An 18,718-nucleotide genomic window follows, 5' to 3' on the forward strand; every position below is an offset into this window, starting at 1 on the left:
CAATGCAAAAAATCACTTTGAAGTGTTATTCAGATCCTACTTCAGAGTGTCATAGTAGGTCCAACTTATTGCAGGCGTGGTAAGAGGGAGGCACTTGGGTGAGTCTACGATGACACAAGAGAGTTTTCAAACTATGGTTAAAAGAAGAGGGTGACTTGAGATAGATGACAAAATAAGAATAGTTCGAAAAAAAAATACTTAATGACTTATTTTACTAAAATACCTCTCAAATAATATTTGAATAGAAAAAAGAGAAAACGGTTCCTACACATGTGTAGATAAGTTATCTACACACTAGCTTAAAATACATTGGGGGCCACATTATTTGGGTGATCCAAACCATTCATATTTAAGGCCTTCACATAGATAGGGTGTCCAAAAAAAATCAGATCCATAGGATCATCCTAACCATTCGAACTGTGGAGGCAAAAAATGGACTAATTTGTGAAGGTTTAAAGACATCCATTTTACCTCCACAAATCGTAGGGTTGGGATGATCCTATGGATCTGATTTTTTGTAGACCCCCTATCTATGTGAGGGCCTTTAAAATGGATGGCTTGGATCACCCAAACAATGTGGGCCCCCACTGTATTTTAAGCTAGTGTGTAGAGAACTCTCTACACATATGTGTAGGAACCGTTTTCTCTAGAAAAAAATGGAGGGAATTTTGTAAAATGGAAAAATAAAATTGGATTTAGAACAGTCCCACAGATTTTTGCTGATTGTCAGGATTTTTACAAAAATAATTTCAGATCCAATGATAATGATCCCGAATGTGTCCATGGATCCTGTTATTGAGTCTAGATCCCATTCATTTAAGTTCAGATTCAGATGGTCCATCGGACAATTTGGGGCCATTGACACCCCTAATTTAGACGGCACTTGTGCCCTGTTCCACGCAGCAACTAATTTACTGCCTGAGCTCTAGCACTGATTATTAAGTCCGCTGCTCAGATTCCGACTATGGTAACCTTGATATTTGCTTGGGTTTATATTGCAATTGGATTTGTTGGACATGCATGTCCATATGGATGCCTTGCTGGTGATGTTAGCAGGCATCGTATGGGTTTAGTTTCATTAGATCTCAGACCATATTGTGTTGTTTAAAACTACACAATATTCATGGTTTTATTCTCCCATTTGATGCTACTGTACTTGTAATTTAGGCTGAGAGGACATGCATAATTCTTCTCTTTGTTTCCTTATTGGTATGTATTTTTTTTCCCGTTGTCACAACAGGTCAGGTGTTGCCCGAAATCAGGACAAAACCTGGTTCCTAACACTCTATAGGTGGTCCCAAAAGTCTCTAGTACATAATGGATGGTTAGGATTGTCCGATTGGCATTGAACCAAGGCCAATTACAACCAATCCAGCATAATGGAGAGTCTGGATTGTCCTACTATATAGCTAGGTATAAGCTGGTTAAGGACAACAAATCCATGGTGGTTAGTCAAATATGAAATCTTACCTCGTCAAAGAAAATATGATTTCTCCTGCTAGCACTTTTTCTCTGATATAGTGAGAATCTTCTTCTATATGTTTAGTTCTCGCACGAAAGAAAGGATTCGATGCTAAACTAATGGAATTTTTTTTATCACAGTATATAATGACTGGTGAAGAATGAGGTATGCGCGCAAAGATGAAATAGTAGGCCTAGATAAATTACAACCAAGTCTTATATACGTAATTGGAACATTACTTTCCTTTCGATTAGCAGTAACAAAAAGAGAAATGACTCGAGTGTTTTCCGGCGGTGAACCACAACCAACTATGCTCGGCCACCTACTCCCATTCCCTATCGAGAAGCCGAAAAAAGCCCTCTCTTTCCCAATCGGTCTCCTCTGGAATCTTGAATTGGCTTGCTTGTTTGGCGCAACTTCTACTATAAAAAAGCAATCCGATAGGTCTGTCTGGTCTGCTATTCCATTCCTGGAATCAGTCTGTCTCTTCTGTCATCGGTCTGAGGTCTCGCAAACGATCCTGTCTCCTGTCTCAATCAGTCTGTCCCGTACTCAATCTGTATGAAAGACTTCTCTTCCCTGCCAGCGAATCTATCTTGGTTGGCTCTCTAGGTTAGGTGCGTCGGACTTATATAAAGTGTTGAGTAATACTCAATTTGTTTCCATTTTATGAACCGAAGTTCTCATTGTAGGGCTTCCAGAAGCTGGACAAACTTAATGTTTGGCGATCCAATCTTTCCCTTGCAATGGAACTGCACTCCCTTCCAATCAAGATTTTCCATTTCTCGCATTCTCGTTCCAAACATCAATCAAGTCCGTTAAAAAATAAGGAATAACTCGAATTGGGGCACAGATGATCTGTGGCATTGCCAAGCAAACTGTGCTTGACCATAAACCAATGGTGATAGGGCTCAATGACTTGGTTGCGTTGCACTCAACCATTGAAGGCCCCAGATCCATGAAAAACCATCGACCTTGAGCATTATTTTCAACCATTGGATAAGTTTTTCCATTAGTGATTGAGAACAACCCACAATCAGAAGACATAACACAAAACCTTTAAGAGTGGACTTCTCATCAAAAAGTTGAGATTCTAACCCTCCAATTTATGGCCCTGAGTAACAGAGAATTGCTTCTTTGTTTTCTCATTGCCATTTCATGGCCACAAATTGGAAGGTTTGAATCTTTAGATGATGCATGTACCATCCATACCAAGATCTTACAGATAAAAGATTTAGATCACTGAACAAGTGAGCCCCATGTGTATTTCTGCCCACTCAAATTCTTTCTACGCTCATGCACCCCATAAACAGATAGTGAAGATCCAAAATCTTAGTCTTTATTTTTTACTTCATCATAGTTTATTTCTTGTAAGATTTTGCTTCAAAACCGCTTTATTTATTTCATAGGAACACAAAATTTATTAAGAGTTACTTGAAAGTTGCCATGGTAACAGATGTTGGAATTCCAGTGAACATAACTTTATTCAAACAGCAGGAACTACAAGAACATGTTACAATGGGCGTAGAGCTTTCCACACATACAAGGAATTCCTACTCACACTACCCTTATCATGAATCTGCAATCTCATACACGCTATGGAGGTGGTGGTAGAAGGATCAAAGAATTAGAAATACATAAATCAGAAATTTTATTGATGATTCCAGCCAGTCTCCATGGTCTAGTTGATAACTTTTGCGCCTAGGAAATAACATTAGACTGAGTTCCCCTCCACTAGATGATTTCCTTCGAGCTCACTAATACTAGTTCTTATGCTATTGAGAAGAGCTCTAGCTTCTGCCTCGTTTGAATATTTGATTATTTTCTACCAACTGGCCTAGAGTAAGCAAGAATGATATCTCCCCAAGTGAGCTCTGAAAACACCTTCAATGCTGGCTGGCCACAGGTTGCTGAGGGATATTGCCATGACTGATTTCCACACAATTTATTGTGCAATCCTCTATTTCTACTGTTAACACTCTTCACAGTTCACACTGCTTAAAACGTAGAAAACTAAGAAACTAAACAATAAGAACAATGAACATAAATATTAGGGATTTGCTAGCGTCCATCGCAGAAGGCATTTGCGGATGATCTGTTGCATCTGACAGCAGCCACAGAGGTTCACTTTTCAGCAGATTTTGTCTTCATTCAAGAGGTGGCTGCTGTCAGATGCAACAGACCATCTACGTGCGATGGACGCTAGCAAATCCCTAAATATAATTATGAAGTTATATATTGTGAAACAACCAATTACTCCAAAGGCTTCAGCCGTTGGAGTTGGTGTTCTTTAATTATTTATACTTCAACACTCCCCCTCGCGTGTGGCCTCTTTTTTTTTTTTGGGGGAGGGGACGGGGGGGTTGGCCATACACATGGATTTTTAATATCAAGGAGTTGTTGGGTTTTGAACCCAAGACCTGCCATGAGGCAATAGCTCTGATACCATGTGAAACAACCAATTACTCCAAAAGCTTTGGCTGTTAGAGTTAGTGTTATTTAATCATTTATACTTCAACAGATATTGCTTCAAGCAACATGTTAAGGGTTGCTGAATAGTGAATCCTAGTTGTAGTAAATTGGAAAAAGCATTCATGATGTATCAAGAGAAAAGTAAGAAAAGGAAATACAAAAGTAACATAACCCAACTTTTCTGAAGTAATGGACAGAAAGGAATGAAAATTTACCTTGTTACTGAAAATTACGATAAGGGATGAAAAGAGGTTGGAAGCGTGGTAGCATGATTTTTTCTTCCTCCCACTCCAACTCTTGAAACCATTCTATTTCTCCATGTATCCTTTCAAGTTTAGGTGCGCTTTGGGACCATAGCGGAAGCATCTTGAGTTTCGGGCAATCATTCACATCAAAATATAACAAGGAAGGGAAATTGAGCCGCACATGAGAGTGTCTTCGTCCTCTACTATAGACGTAGAAGAAACCTGTAAGCTCTGGAAGGCTGCTGAGATATATTCTCCTTAGTCGAGGGAACAACCACTTGTTAATTTCCACCCTCAATTCCTCCACATTTGCACTTATTATCTCCTCTATTCCTTCACAGTGGAGTATGTTGAGTTCTTCCAGGTGTTGGAGGCCTTGTGCTAAGTTCCATGTAAGGAGATTCTTTAAGCTGTGACAGTGATCGATTGTTAGTTGCCGTAAGTTTTGGAAGATTGTAGAAGTTTGCAACAAGTTGGAGTAATTCCTCCGCTCTTCTTGCACCATCACCTCATCAGAGATTATTTTCTCCATATTTTTGCAGTCACGGATGCAAAGCTCCTCCAATTGTTGAAGGCTCTTTGCAAGAACAGAGGAGAAGAGACATCTCGAACTCTCACAGTTCCACACCCTGAACACCTTTAGGCGGTTGAGAGCTTCAAGTGACAACAGACTGCTTAAGCTTTGAACACCATCGCAATGCACCAACTCCAGCTCCTCACTCTTTTCCAACAATGACTTCACCCAATTTGAAACAGAAGAAACATGATCTGAAGTAATATTGCTTAGCTGCATACTCCTGTGCCTCTTACTATCCTCGTAAGACTTGTCACTCACTTTGATGCAAAACTTTTTTAGTTTCTCCCAAGGACTAGGCACATTAAGAGACAGACATCTGACATCTTTTACATGCATATATAGAAGTGTCAAGCGAGTCAAAGATGCGACCTCATCAAAGCTAGCTTTACTTCCATCTCCACTGCTATCTGTTATCTCCCAATCACTAAAGCTATGTCCCATATATAGTTCTTCCAAGTTACTCAGCCTTGATATGATTTTTGGTGCTACGACTCTAAGAGAAGCGGTCCGGGTCAAGTCCAAGAGCTTTAGACTGGTTAAGCCCCCTATTTCCATTGGCAATTCTTGGATGCCAGTGTATCTTAGGCTAAGTGCTTCGAGTTTCTCCAATCCTCCAAGTTGAGATAAGCTGGTTAAATTATGACATCCCTCTAGAGATAGTGTCCTAAGGTTTGTTAGGCATTGGAATGATTGTGGCAGAGATGAAATTTGGATTTTACTTAGATCTAGGACTGCAAGCATTTTCATTCCTTGAAAGAAACTATTTGGGATGCTTCTCAAATGCTCGTTGTTCTGCAATAATAAACTCAGGAGTTGTGGGCATTCTTGTCGATCAGGCAGTGTATTATTTCCAATGTGTTTAATCCATGAAATCCTCTTGTATTCAGCTATCTTGTCCTTTGTTGGCCACTCCCTAAATTCTAGGCCAGATTTTGCCATAAATCCATGCTCAGGCTTCGAAGAGATCCACATGGCCACGCCCCGAACGACATCGTGCATTTTTACGCACCCTACTCTGTCACCATCTAACAACAGGCAAGAAGCCTTTAGTCTTTTAACATAGGAAAGCAATTTGTCAGAAGAGTCCTGTAAATTCCCATCCACCTTTAGAAAACCTTCCCCTACTCCGTACATTCTCAAATGAGATAATTCAATGTTGTGATCTTCAGGGAACAAGCAACAGAACAAAAAACACAACTTCATTTTTGCACTGTTGAGATGGTCATAACTAAATCTCAAAGAAGAAATCACTTCTGGTATAACATTTTCTAGTTCAATTGGCTCATAACTTCTCAGTACTCTCAATGCATCTCGCCACATAAATCCATCTTCCATTGCCTTCAATGAAGAACCTAGCGTAACAAGTGCCAACGGCATTCCGCCACATTTTCCTACAATCTCCTCTGCATAATCTCTCAAAGGCAGCAAAGTAGCCACATCACCTACGGTAGTTTTGAACAGGGTAAAGGAGTCCTCTTGGGACAGACCTTCCATTTTAATGATTTTTTGAATGCCCATCTCACGACAAACATCCTCCAATCGCGTAGTTACAACGATTTTGCAACCCTTATGTTCGTTTCCACTGAGAATTCCGATGTCAGATACTTCAAACTTCTTCCATACATCGTCAAGAATTATGAGAACCTTCTCCTCCGCCACCAATCTCTTTGACAATTGATTTACTCTTACTTGTGCTATACTCCCAAGCTTATCCTTCATCCCTAACCTCTCAGCGATTTCGTCTTGTATTTTCCTCAAATCCATTGTGCTGGACACAGTCACCATTACTACTTTTCTGAAGAGTTGGGATCCTTTGAGTTTATTGTTTACTATTTTCATTAGGGTTGTCTTCCCTACGCCCCCCATGCCATAAAGACCAATGGTTCTGCTATCCTCTTTCCTTAAAGCCCCCATAACTTCCTTCATATGAATTTCAAAAGATTCAAGACCCTCGACAAAATCGGGGATAGTTGTTGGTTCAACATCTGGGGGAGGCAGAATGATAGAAACCACACTGAAATTTCTTCCTCTGTGTGTAATGACATCATTTGCCTTCTTTACTGCTTTCTTACTTAGTCTGTACCTTGAGCTCCAATGAGGACAATAGCCCTTAAGACATCTTTGGTTCTGTAACATTTGATCATCTATTGTACTTGTATCTCTTTCAATTTCAGCCACACTTGCTAGCCAATTTTCTACTTCCTCTGTAGGTTCTTCTAATCTCATCTTTGCCTCACCTACCAAGCGTTGTACTATTATCTTTCTTCTTTGTTAGCTCTGAAACTTGGGTTTTGAGGTTCTCAACATTACTCTTGTAATGGACAAGATACCCAATCTGGCGCTCAACAAGAACCCACACACGTTTGCCTCCTTCCTTTATAATATCAGTTGCAAAAGAATTCAGACATCCCAAGATTTCCATTTCAAGAACTCAGATGTCGTGTATATTTTTACAGCAAAAACTACTACAATGCGAGAAAATACAAATATTGCTGAAAGAAATAACACACAGAGAGAGAGAGAGGTGTTTCGGCGTACCTCTTGTTGTAGCTCAATGGAATACAGTGTTGAAGAATAAATAGAAGAAAGAGAAAAATTCCAATAACAGTGATATGAGCCGTGAGAATAATTAGTATAGCACCTTAGAAGAGACTTGTTAGTTGTGGGTAGGGGTACTTTGGACGTAGGCTGTAGGTGTATATATACTAATAGGGAAGGTTCGGCAAAAGGATTTTGCATGGCTCCCATTACTCCTAGCACAAGTAAAGAACAACTTAAAGAGAAGGAGAACTTTCAGGTGTTACAGGTAAAGAATAAGATAAAGAGAAGGAAGTCTCTCAAGCACAAGTAATGAACAAGACAAAGAACGAAGTACAAAGGGCAAGCAAAGACTAAGACAAGTCTCTAAAGGGCAAGCAAAGAATAATACTGGAAGAAGGGAGAAGAACAATCTGAAGAAATGTGCTATCCGAAAAAAGTATAGAGGAGAAAATCTTCTCCATAAGATGATTCTAGCCAAATCCTCTCCATAAGACGATTCTAACCCTTTGATTTCTATACCGCTCATTTTTAAACTTCTGAGCCGTACGTTGGAGATATTTGGGATACGGCAGATATATACATGGTGGGGACCAACATCATCTAAATAGGTGTGGCCCACTTCTTAGGATAGTCAAAACCGTTCATTTCATGCGCGTAAATCATCTCCATGGGATGACCCTAACCCTTTTCAGATTGGAGGTTTAGGATCATCTTGCAGAGATGATTTACGGAGTATGGCCTATTACGTCATGGCCCATCAAACGAATGGTTTGGATCATCGGCCTCACTGTACTTTCTGAAAAATACTAGACTTCAGGCACATACATCATATAAAACCTCCATTGATCCATTAGGGTTCAGCCAACAACACCATTGATTTTTGTAGTTTTTATGGTTTGCATGGGAAGCCCATTAGGCATCTGACCAAGACCATCTGATTCTTCTCACGACGTTCTTCAAGTTCAACGGTCTTGATTGCACATGTTCCCTTGTGGGACCCTAGGATTAATCGTCACCATTGATCTAGATGCAACTAACCTCCTTATCGCTCACTTGTTAAAATTACAAGCCTGTAATAATCATTCTTTTGTTTCTGATCTTTCTATTTCTTGAATTCTCAACACTTTTTTGGAGTGTGTTTCTCTAAGCAGAAATGAATTTACAGAAGGCAAAAATCGGAGATTCGTTCCCCAAAAAATTGCTTCTTAAGAAATGCCATTTTTTTGAAATAAATTTCCATTATATGTGAAAGATCCCACATTGGAAAGGAAGGAAAAGTTACTGGGCTATATATGTGGATTTCTCCTCTCCCTATGTAGACGCGTTTTCAGCATCTCCAAGGGGCGGGCCCCACGGAGTGGGTCGGGCACGGTTAGTGCTGCTGGAAAATAAAACCGGAGAGGGTAGATGACCCAGAACCGGACAATATCTACACTGTGGGGTCGGGGCGTGACATAATGGTATCAGAGCAGGATCTCCCATCCAGTACGATGTGCCAGCGAGGACGCTGGGCCCTAAGGGGGGTGGATTGAAAGATCCCACATTGGAAAGGGAGGAAAAGTTACTGGGCTATATATGTGGATTTCTCCTCTCCCTATGTAGACGCGTTTTCAGCATCTCCAAGGGGCGGGCCCCGCGGAGTGGGTCGGGCACGGTTAGTGCTGCTGGAAAACAAAACCGGGGAGGGTAGATGACCCAGAACCTGACAATATCTACACAGTGGGGTCGGGGCGTGACAATATGGAATCTGGAATCGAAGGGTCGCTCCAGAAAAATGGTTCCCAAACGAGTAATCAGAACTTACTGGCGAGATTAAAAATAGGTATGCTCACTGATGGGGTATGAAGAGCAACAACCAATTAGTTGTCGACACGTGGCCCTCAAAGGGCCCACCACGAATTCAGCATTTATCCAGGGGTAGTCTGGTAATCTGCCAAGAGCAGGTAAACCTAAACCCACAAATGGGTCGACTCCTGTCCTGGGGTAGGTAATTCAACCACCTCAGAGCTCTCTCTATAAAAGGCTTCCTAAGGCTCAAAGGAGGGGGTAATAACTTCTGAACTACCACTTTTAAAGTTTTGGCTCTGCACTTCTGCTCATACTGACTTGAGTGTCGAAGGGCACGTCCGGAGCAATGACTCTGGGTTGGTCTTCTGACCTCGTGCGCTCTTGTGCAGGGCTTAGTTCCTTCAGCTCAGTCCCTTGGGCCCGCCAGATCAGCTCTTTCGTTACTGCCGTATCTATTACCAAATTTGGGCATAACAGATTGGCGCCATCCGTGGGATCCTGAACTAAAAGCTGTTCAAATCCCCCTTTATAAAATGGCAGGACGGAGGAGTGCCCGGGTACCAACTGCCCGGACAGCCCGAGCCGAAGCGCCTCGCAGGATTCGAAGAGAACGACCGGCCTCCCAGAGAGTGGCTCCTTAAGCAATAGCAGAACAGAGTCCGGCTCATTTGGAGCATCTGAACCCTGCTCCTACTCCCAAACAAATCCAAACTCTCTTTCAACAGATGACTACTCTTGTTGGTCAATACCAAAACCTGATCCAAGCACCTCCCTAGCATATCCCAGAGGCTACGCGACCTGCGCAGGAAAGGTCGAGTGCCCACAGGGGGGAGCCAGCACCTCCCAGCAGGGACCGGACCCACCACTCCACAAGACGAGTACATCATTCGAGAACCAGGCATGCCCATACAGAGCCTCACCACTGCCGGAGGTCACGATCTCGCTCCGTGCAAAGGCACCAAGCCAAGGAAGACGGTGCGCCGTGGGAAAGATCCCGGCATCGTCGAAGGAGTTCGGAAAGTCACTCCGGCCCTGTTGCGAGCCCCTCAATGGAGAAAAATAGATCCGTGGGCCGAGTGGACAAGGTGGCCGATCCGATGCTAAGAAGGATCGAAGAAATAGACCATCGAATAGAAGAACTAGCGAAAGATCAAGGCAGGCCTACTTCGAAGACATTCTCAGGCAGACCGTCATTCACCGACCATGTTATGAGCGCACCGGCGCCCAAAGGGTTCAAAATGCCATCGGTTCCTCAATATGATGGAACCACTGACCCTGTAGACCATTTGGAGACGTTCAGAACAATGATTCTCCTCCACGGCGCTTCCGATGGTTTCCTCTGCTGAGCCTTCCCCACCACCCTAATGGGTGCGGCGCGAGATTGGTACTCGCGGATTAAGCCAAACTCCATTAGCAACTTCGATGACTTCGGGGACGATCTGGTCCGACATTTCATGAGCATTCGGAGGCCAAGGAAAACAACAACGTCCCTAATGGCCTTGCGACATGAGGATAATGAACCTCTAAAAGCATTCGTGAGCCGTTTCAACAGGAAGGCCCTCCAGGTGCCAAACTTGGATCCCTCCGCCGCAGCAAATGCGCTCCTCACCAGCGCGAAGTCTAACGATTTCCGACGATCACTAGCCCGCCAAAATCCGCATTCATTGGCAGATCTAATGACAGGGGCCGAGGAGTACATATCCGTGGAGGAGACGCTCGCCGCCTTAGATTCTAACCGGAGGAGAACCTCCGAAGAGAAGAACCCTACCAAGCAGCGTAGGGACGATAAAGCCTCGAGAAGAGAGAGAACCCCTCAAAGAAGGGAAGAGAATTACACCCCCCTCAACACCTCCGGGAGACACATACTGGCCGCAATCAAGGGAGAAGAATTCGTAAGATGGCCTACCAGGATGATCTCAAAAGGAAACAAGAGAGACAAGTCGAAGTATTGTCAGTTCCATAGGGACCACGGGCACGACACCGATGAGTGCTGGCATCTCAAAGAAGAAATCGAGCTGATGATTAATCGGGGGTACTTAAAAAAGTATGTTAAAGATGACGGCGACAGAAGAGAGCGCAGGGGGAGAAGCCCTCAGGGCCATAGCCCTCGACGACCCCCATCGTCTCCTGTGCGGAACAAATCTCTTCCCCCAGTAAGCCCACTGCCCGAGGTGCGCCGATCCCAGCCTAACGGGGTCACAAACACTATTATGGGAGGACCGACCGATGGAGGTACATCATCAGCTGTTCGAAAGGCCTACGCACGCCGAGTCAATGCCGTGCACACATGCATAAAAATGATGAAGACAGAGAATGAGATCTCCTTCTCAGATGCAGATCTCGACAACTTGATACTCCCCCATGACGACGCCTTGATCATAACCATGCTCGTTGCTAACTGGGAGTTAAAGAAAATCCTCGTCGACAACGGGAGTTCGGCTGACATCCTCTACTATCATGCATTTAAACAGATGATGATAGCAGACGACCGATTGAGGCCGGCGAACTCCGATCTGTTTTGTTTCTCTGGAGAAATTGTTAAAGTGGAAGGACAGATTAAACTCCCGGTCCTCGTCGCGGAACCGCTCTGTCAAGCTTTCGCAATGGTCAACTTCCTAGTAGTGAGGGCCACGTCGGTCTACAACGCTATCTTGGGACGACACGACCATAATCTAATCCGTGCTGTTGCCTCCGCGTATCATCAGAAAATGAAATTCAATACTTCAAATGGTGTGGGAGAAGTCAGAGGGGACCAACCACAGTCTAGAGAGTGCTATGCTATGGCACTCAAAGGCAAAAATGCGTCGGAATCATTGCCAATTGAACTACTTGATCTGAGAGACGAAGCCCAAGTAAATGAATTCGCCGAAGACCTCATCTACATTCCTCTGTGCGAAGACGATAGCGAGAAGGTCATTCAAATCGGCTCCTCTTTAGACAATATCACCCGGCAGAACCTCACCCAGTTTCTTCAAGACAACGCAGGCATCTTCGCATGGGCTCCTGCAGACATGCCTGGCATAGATCCGGAGATCAGTACGCATAGACTCGGTGTTGACCCCACCTGCAAGCCTGTGAAACAAAAGAGGAGACACTTTGCCCTGGAAGGGCGGCGAGCGATCAAGCAAGAAGTGGAGAGGTTCTTGAGGGCTGACTTCATTCGAGAAATTCAATATCCGGACTGGCTGGTAAACGTGATCTTGGTAAAGAAAGCCAACGGAAAGTGGAGGACCTGCGTTGACTTCACCAATTTGAACAAAGCTTGCCCTAAGGACAGCTATCTGCTCCCAAAAATCGATCAACTGATAGATGCCACCGCAGGTCACGAACTGCTGAGCTTCATGGACGCCTTCTTCGGGTACAACCAAATCAGAATGTATGAACCGGATGTACAAAAAACATCCTTCGTAATGGATTAGAGCATGTACTGTTACCGCGTCATGCCTTTCGGTCTGAAGAATGCAGGGGCAACCTATCAGAGACTCGTAAACAAGCTCTTCGAAAAACAAATCAGCCGCAACATGGAGGTCACTGTAAATGACATGTTGGTCAAAAGCCAGAGTGCGCAAGATCATGTCTCCGACCTGAAAGAGACATTCCATGTCCTAAGGGAGCATAACATGAAACTCAACCCCACCAAGTGCACGTTCAGTGTCAGCTCAGAAAAATTCCTGGGATTTATGATAAGCAAAAGAGGGATAAAAGCCAATCCAGAGAAGATCAGGGCTGTGGTGGAGCTCACTCCACCAAAGACCATTAGGTAAGTGCAACGGCTAACCAGAATGGTGGCCGCACTGGGATGCTTCATCTCAAAAGCTGCGGAAAGATGCATTCCTTTCTTCAATGCTGTTAAAGGAATCAAAACAGCCCCCTGGACTTCGGATTGCCAAGTTGTATTTGAGGAGCTGAAGAAGTACTTGTCCTCTCCGCCATTGTTAGCCAAACCAGAGTCTGGAGAAGAGCTACTCCTGTACCTGTCAGTGAGCCCCATGGCATTGGCGGCAGTACTGATTCGAGAAGAGCACAACAAGCAAAAACCAGTCTACTATGTCAGTAAGGTTCTACACGATGCTGAGACCAGATACCAGCGAGTGGAGAAGCTGGCATATGCTCTCATCAAGGCAGCCAGAAAACTGAGGCTGTATTTTCAAGCCCATACAATAAAAGTCTTAACCGATCAACCACTCAGATAGGTTCTCCAATGGCCGGACACCTCAGGGCGACTTGTGAAGTGGGCCGTCGAACTGAGCGAATTTGATATCCAATACTTGCCCAGGCCGGCGATAAAGGCCCAAGTGCTGGCAGACTTCGTAGCCGAATGCACCATCCCCCGGCAAACCATCACGTCCGAAACTGTCCAAACTCCGGTTGTAGAAGAGATAACTACACCCGGGGGACAAGCAGAAGTTGAGGAGACTGAAACTGCAAGAGCAAAAAGCATCCCTATACTAGCAGACCTGAATCCGTCGTCCGATGAGCCGCTTTGGGAAGTATATGTGGACGGATCTTCAAACAAGACTGGCTGGGGGGCCGGCCTGATCCTCATCGGGCCTGAAAACTTTGTTCTGGACTACGCACTAAGGTTCAGATTCTGCGATTCCAACAATGAGGCAGAATATGAGGCTCTCATCACCGGAATGAACCTAGCAGTCCAGACCCGCGCCGAAAGGCTGAAGGCATATTGAGACTCCCAACTGGTCGCAAACCAGATCCAAGGAGTCTACGAAGCCCGCGACGAGCGCATGATTAAATATCTTTCCAAGGTTCGCTAGCTAGCCAGCAAGTTCAAAAGCTTCGAGGTCATCAGAATCCCTAGAACGGAAAATGCAAAAGCAGATGTGCTATCCAAACTGGCAGCGTCCGGTTACACCGCTCTCGGGAGTATATGTATGGAGTTTCTGAAGAAGTCCAGCATTGAGAACGAGGCAGTGGGAGTAATGCAGGTTGAACACGAGCCATGTTGGATGGATGAAATCATTGATTACCTGCGTAATGGGAAGCTTCCTGAAGGGAAGAAGGAGGCCCGCAAAGTGATACAATGAGCAGCAAGGTTTTCCCTAGATGGTGAGAGCCTGTACAAAAGGTCGTACACCCTCCCATACCTGAAATGCCTCCTGCCAAGCGACGCCGTGTACACTCTACAGGAAACCCCTGAAGAAATTTGTGGAGAACACTTGGGGGGCAAGGCCTTGGCCATCAAAGTGCTGTTGAGAGGCCTGTACTGGCCAACTTTGAGGCGAGACGCTCTGGACTTAGTTAAAAAGTGCGAGAGATGCCAAACATTCTCTCCCACCATTCACCAACCGGCTGTACCGATGGCCCCAATCGTTAGTCCACTCCCTTTCGTAGTATGGGGGATGGACATTTTGGGCCCTTTTCCGCCAGCAACGGGGAGACGTGAGTTCGTCGTAGTCACTATAGACTACTTTACCAAGTGGGTGGAGGCCGAACCTCTAGCCCATATCACAGAGCAAAATGTGCAGACCTTCTTTTTGAAGTCCGTTGTTTGTAGATTTGGGATACCCCGCGTCATGATAACGGACAACGGCAAGCAGGTTGATTGCCGGAACTTTCAAAAATTTTGCTCAGACCTGAAAATCGAACAAAGGTTCACCTCCGTGGCACACTCTCAGACGAATGGGCAGACCGAAGTTACGAACAGAATCCTGTTCCAAGGGATCAAGAAAATGCTGGATGAGAAAGCAGGCCGATGGGCTGATGAGCTCTATCACGTCCTATGTGCGTATCGCACCACCCCACGCACCGCAACGGGGGATTCGCCCTTCAACCTGTCCTTCGGGACTGAGGCGGTAATCCCCGTTGACGTTGGTGTCCCATCTCCCAGAGTCACCAACTTCGACTGGCGAAACTCGGCGATCGCGAGGGACTGAATCTCTCCTTCACGCTGCGCAACCTCGTCCCGCACCTTTTCGAGGATAGCACGGATCTCCTTTTCACGGCTAAGTTCGTCCTTAACCCTCTGAAGCTCAGCCTGGGCATCTGCCTGAAGCTTTCTTGCATCTGCCAAGGATTCCTCGAACACCTTCCTATCGTTCGCCCGCGAATCCGCGTAATTTTTTTCCTCCTTGGATGCATGAGCATAGAGAGATTGGTACTTGTCCATGCGCCGCGAAGTATAAGAACAAATATCCGACAACTGTGAACAAAAAGGGGAGAAATAATATTCGCAAAGCCTAAAGGGCGTCTAGGGAATTAAAGACAAAAGCACACACCTTCTTCGCCAAAGCGACCATGTCCCGGCCCAAAGAATAATGCGAACACTTCTCCATCTCCGCCAAGTCTCTTGGCAAGACACTTGTCATCGCCATCTCTATAGCCACCCTCGGGTTACGAAGGGCAAAATCTTCCGTACCCACCTTCCAATTAGGATCAAAATAAGGCCCCTGTTGGGTTGCCTGATCCTTTGAAAGAGTCACCGGCTTGAAAAGAACCTGGGTTCCATCGCAACCCTCGACAGGCAGGGCCTCCTGAGTCACAATTGGGTCTTTACCTTTAAGACCCTTCCCCTCTGCCGACTTGTCTTTCTTACTGGGGCTCTTCCTCGGCAAATTTGCTTGCCACTTGCCATGAACGGGCCTCTCCGAAGATGCAGTATCCTTGGACCCTACGGTCGGAGCTGACCCTTTTCCAGCCTTAGCCTCCTGGCGCTTCAAGGCTCTCTCATGTTTTTGCCGAGCTACTTCCTCAGCCTTCAATCTTCTCGCCTCCTCCATCGCCGAAGCAGAAATATTAGAGCCCGAACCTTGCGCTGCCATTTCTGTGATAAAACCAGGAAACAAGTCACGACACAATAAAAGGGAAGCAAACAAATAGAAGAAAAAGAAGGTCGGAAGAGGGAATCACCAGATTGACTCTCATCAACACTCGTTTCATATTTCTCCCCCCCTTCCTCACCTTCGCCCCGAGCCTCATCCTCCGAATCTACCACAACGTTGCTTAGACCAAATTTGACCAATACTCGTTCGGACTTGAAATCCTGAACATCAAACCTCTCCTTCCCTACTTCCACACCCCTACCTACAACATCGTTGAAAACCAGCTGACTTAATGTTCCTAGGGAAAACTTCAACCCCATTTTCTCCTCATTGGGCTCTCTCCAATCGAAGGGGAATCCCCACCCGGGTTCACAAAAAAGAACTCGTTCTTCCACCATTTATTGGAAGTTGGAGCTCTGCCCATGATAATCAGCGTCTGCCGCTGGGCCACGTCTACCCAGTCCCCTTTCATCTTCATAAGAAAACATTTCTGAATAACATCCAAGGATAGTGGGGCCCTCACCATTTTACTTTTCACTATGTACGCCAAAAGACCCCTCCACCCATTTGGAAAAATCTGGGACGGTGCCAGGCTAAAGAAATAAAAAAAGTCTATCAGAGTCGGATGGAGAGGGAAGCAAACACTCGCCTCAATAACCTCTTTGTAGAAGGCTGTCTCTCCCTCCACGCTGCTGCTACACGTCCGCTCGTTGGAGGTAGGGAGCCGAACTTCATACTCATCCGGAATATGATATTTCTCCCGCAACCGCCTGAGATCTGAAGGTTGGAGAATGCTTGTTGAGCTCATGGTGGCTTCAGGATGATATGCCCCACCGGGAGGCACGCACGGCTTATGAAACTCCACCGACTCCCTAGCAAGACACCTAATTTGGACATCCATCAGTGCCGAACGTGAATCACTCCTATCCTCATCCAAGGCGGCAATCACGGGGGCATCGTTCGGTACTGACTCTGCCACGCCCGGAGGCTTAATAGGGAGAATCAGATTCACATATTTCTTTGGACGTGGCGCAATCCTCTTCTGGGATCCTCCGCTCTCTTCGATTATCGTGCCACCTCCCACTTTCTTGGCCCTAATTTTATGTCTTTTCATCGACAGTTGCTCTGGTACGTTCTCCACTTCCATCTCCGACGGGACCTGGGGAGAAGAGGATGATTCCTCCATTCTCACAGGCTCAATCGACTGGTTCTGTGAATCCGTATTTTTCGACATGACTATTTTAAAGAAATGAAATGCAAAGATCGGGTTGAGAAACAAATCGGTGAAATTGGAGAGAAAGGCTGTGAAGCTCACCGGAGAAGACGAACCAAATACCGTTGAAAAAAAGAAAAAATTGGGCCGGAAAGCTTGAAATCTCACAAAACCCCGATCAACGCAAGAGAACGAAGCAGAATGGAAGACTCCGACAGAAAAAGAGAAATGATCCACCGGAAAAAGGGAGACTTTTATACCGGAAAACCCACAAGGATGTCGCCGAAATGAGGAAGGAAAAGAAAGAGAGAGAAAATAGAAGACAAAGAGAAAATGGGCGGGCTTTTATAGACCTTTGAGCGGGAAACTCAAAAGTCGTGCCCCACTGACACGGACTCCACATGGCACCCCGTGATATGCAGACGGTTATCAAGGCCATAAATGCGCTGTTTCACCATCATTACTTGAAGCGCCAAAAACCGTTATTACCCAAGAGTCGCGACCGTTACACGTGTCTCTTCGAAGTACCCCTCAGGGCACGTCAACAAGCACTCAAAAAGCAAAGCTTCCCCTGGTGTCGAATATCGTTTGGTGAAATTAATCGTGCGATACACTCAAGCTGTGTGACATCCACGCCAAGGCCAAAGTACATTCGGGACCGAATGTGCGCACTTGTGCTATGAACGTAACTCCAACTAAAACGATGCACCCTCGCATGGTGATGCGTGAGTTGTAACATTCAGCTCCGATTTTTATTAAACAACATATTTAACATACATCTACGAGTGTCGACCACACACCACCATCGGTATCGAACAATACTGGGAGATAGTGGAAATGGCAAATATTCTAGGCCAAATGCGAGAAAGAAAATATACTCAAGATCGTACTGAACTACAGCTAACTACAAAAAGCAAAATGCGGCTGACAATTCACCATCTCAATCGAACAACCTTCTACTGGGATGTTTAACCAGGTGCTCGAGAAGGAAACTGTGGAGGTTCAACACAGGGGACTTCAGTATCATACGCCTGGTGAACCACCAAGTGCTACCAGGCATTGGACCCCACCATCGCCACGACACCCACTTGGCATGATCTTCTTTGCCCCGGGAGGAGGCCTCAAACTGACCGTGCCAAGGTCATGGCCGACGGTGCAATCATTCGTCCTGATCTTCCTCCGGATCCTCTTCAGGGTCTTCCTCAGGATCCTCCACCGGCGAATTCACCTCCAGATGAGGCTCGAGACCAGGTGACGTGGAGCCGACCCTCGTATCGCCTTCAGTTACTCCTTGTAACATCACCTTCAGGGCCTCGTTCTCCATTACCAACTTCTCGACTTTAGCCCTCAGCCGGAGAACCTCCGAGCCTTGCTGAAGAAGTTGATCTGCCACCCCGCATCCCCTCTCCATGGTATGCTTCAAAGACCGCTTATAATTGACAACGAAGCTGGGAACGTCGCTAGGAGCAAGACAATCTCTGGGAGTGGGGGAGCTCGAATTTTCTTGGGCTTCCACTTTCCGCTTCTTCTTACTCTGGGAGTCGCGATCCGCTCCCTAAACTCCAGCTGAAGGGAAAATCACCGCCATCAGAGTCACCACTTCCGGTGAGGCAAGTCCTACCGCCGGTGAGTTTCTTGCCCTCT

At 45.6% G+C, this 18,718-nt stretch overlaps 3 protein-coding genes across 4 annotated transcripts; 2 read left to right on the forward strand and 1 right to left on the reverse strand.

The window, feature by feature from the left end:
* Positions 1-2,927: 2,927 nt before the first annotated feature.
* LOC143886418 (putative disease resistance protein At4g27220) lies at positions 2,928-7,714 on the reverse strand. 2 transcript variants are annotated; one of them, XM_077390390.1, is made up of 3 exons: positions 7,295-7,714; positions 4,150-7,130; positions 2,928-3,456 (listed from the first exon to the last, which is right to left on the reverse strand). In XM_077390390.1, the coding sequence occupies exon 2, from the start codon at positions 6,980-6,982 to the stop codon at positions 4,154-4,156; it is 2,829 nt and encodes a 942-aa protein (XP_077246505.1). In that variant the 5' UTR covers positions 6,983-7,130; positions 7,295-7,714; the 3' UTR covers positions 2,928-3,456; positions 4,150-4,153. The 2 variants fall into 2 exon arrangements, with proteins under 2 accessions (XP_077246505.1, XP_077246504.1); XM_077390389.1 differs by having other exon boundaries at positions 4,150-7,714.
* Positions 7,715-10,449: 2,735 nt separating this feature from the next.
* Positions 10,450-12,849, forward strand: LOC143885861 (uncharacterized). Its single transcript, XM_077389909.1, has 3 exons — positions 10,450-11,317; positions 11,423-12,406; positions 12,551-12,849. The coding sequence occupies exons 1-3, from the start codon at positions 10,450-10,452 to the stop codon at positions 12,847-12,849; spliced, it is 2,151 nt and encodes a 716-aa protein (XP_077246024.1).
* An 18-nt stretch (positions 12,850-12,867) lies between these two features.
* Positions 12,868-13,770, forward strand: LOC143885862 (uncharacterized). Its single transcript, XM_077389910.1, has 2 exons — positions 12,868-13,226; positions 13,362-13,770. The coding sequence occupies exons 1-2, from the start codon at positions 12,868-12,870 to the stop codon at positions 13,768-13,770; spliced, it is 768 nt and encodes a 255-aa protein (XP_077246025.1).
* The last annotated feature ends 4,948 nt before the right edge of the window (positions 13,771-18,718 follow it).

Source organism: Tasmannia lanceolata, unplaced genomic scaffold, assembly GCF_043159265.1.
Source record: "Tasmannia lanceolata isolate RefF3 unplaced genomic scaffold, GAP_Taslan_0.1 ptg000011l, whole genome shotgun sequence".
Taxonomy (NCBI): Eukaryota; Viridiplantae; Streptophyta; class Magnoliopsida; order Canellales; family Winteraceae; genus Tasmannia; species Tasmannia lanceolata.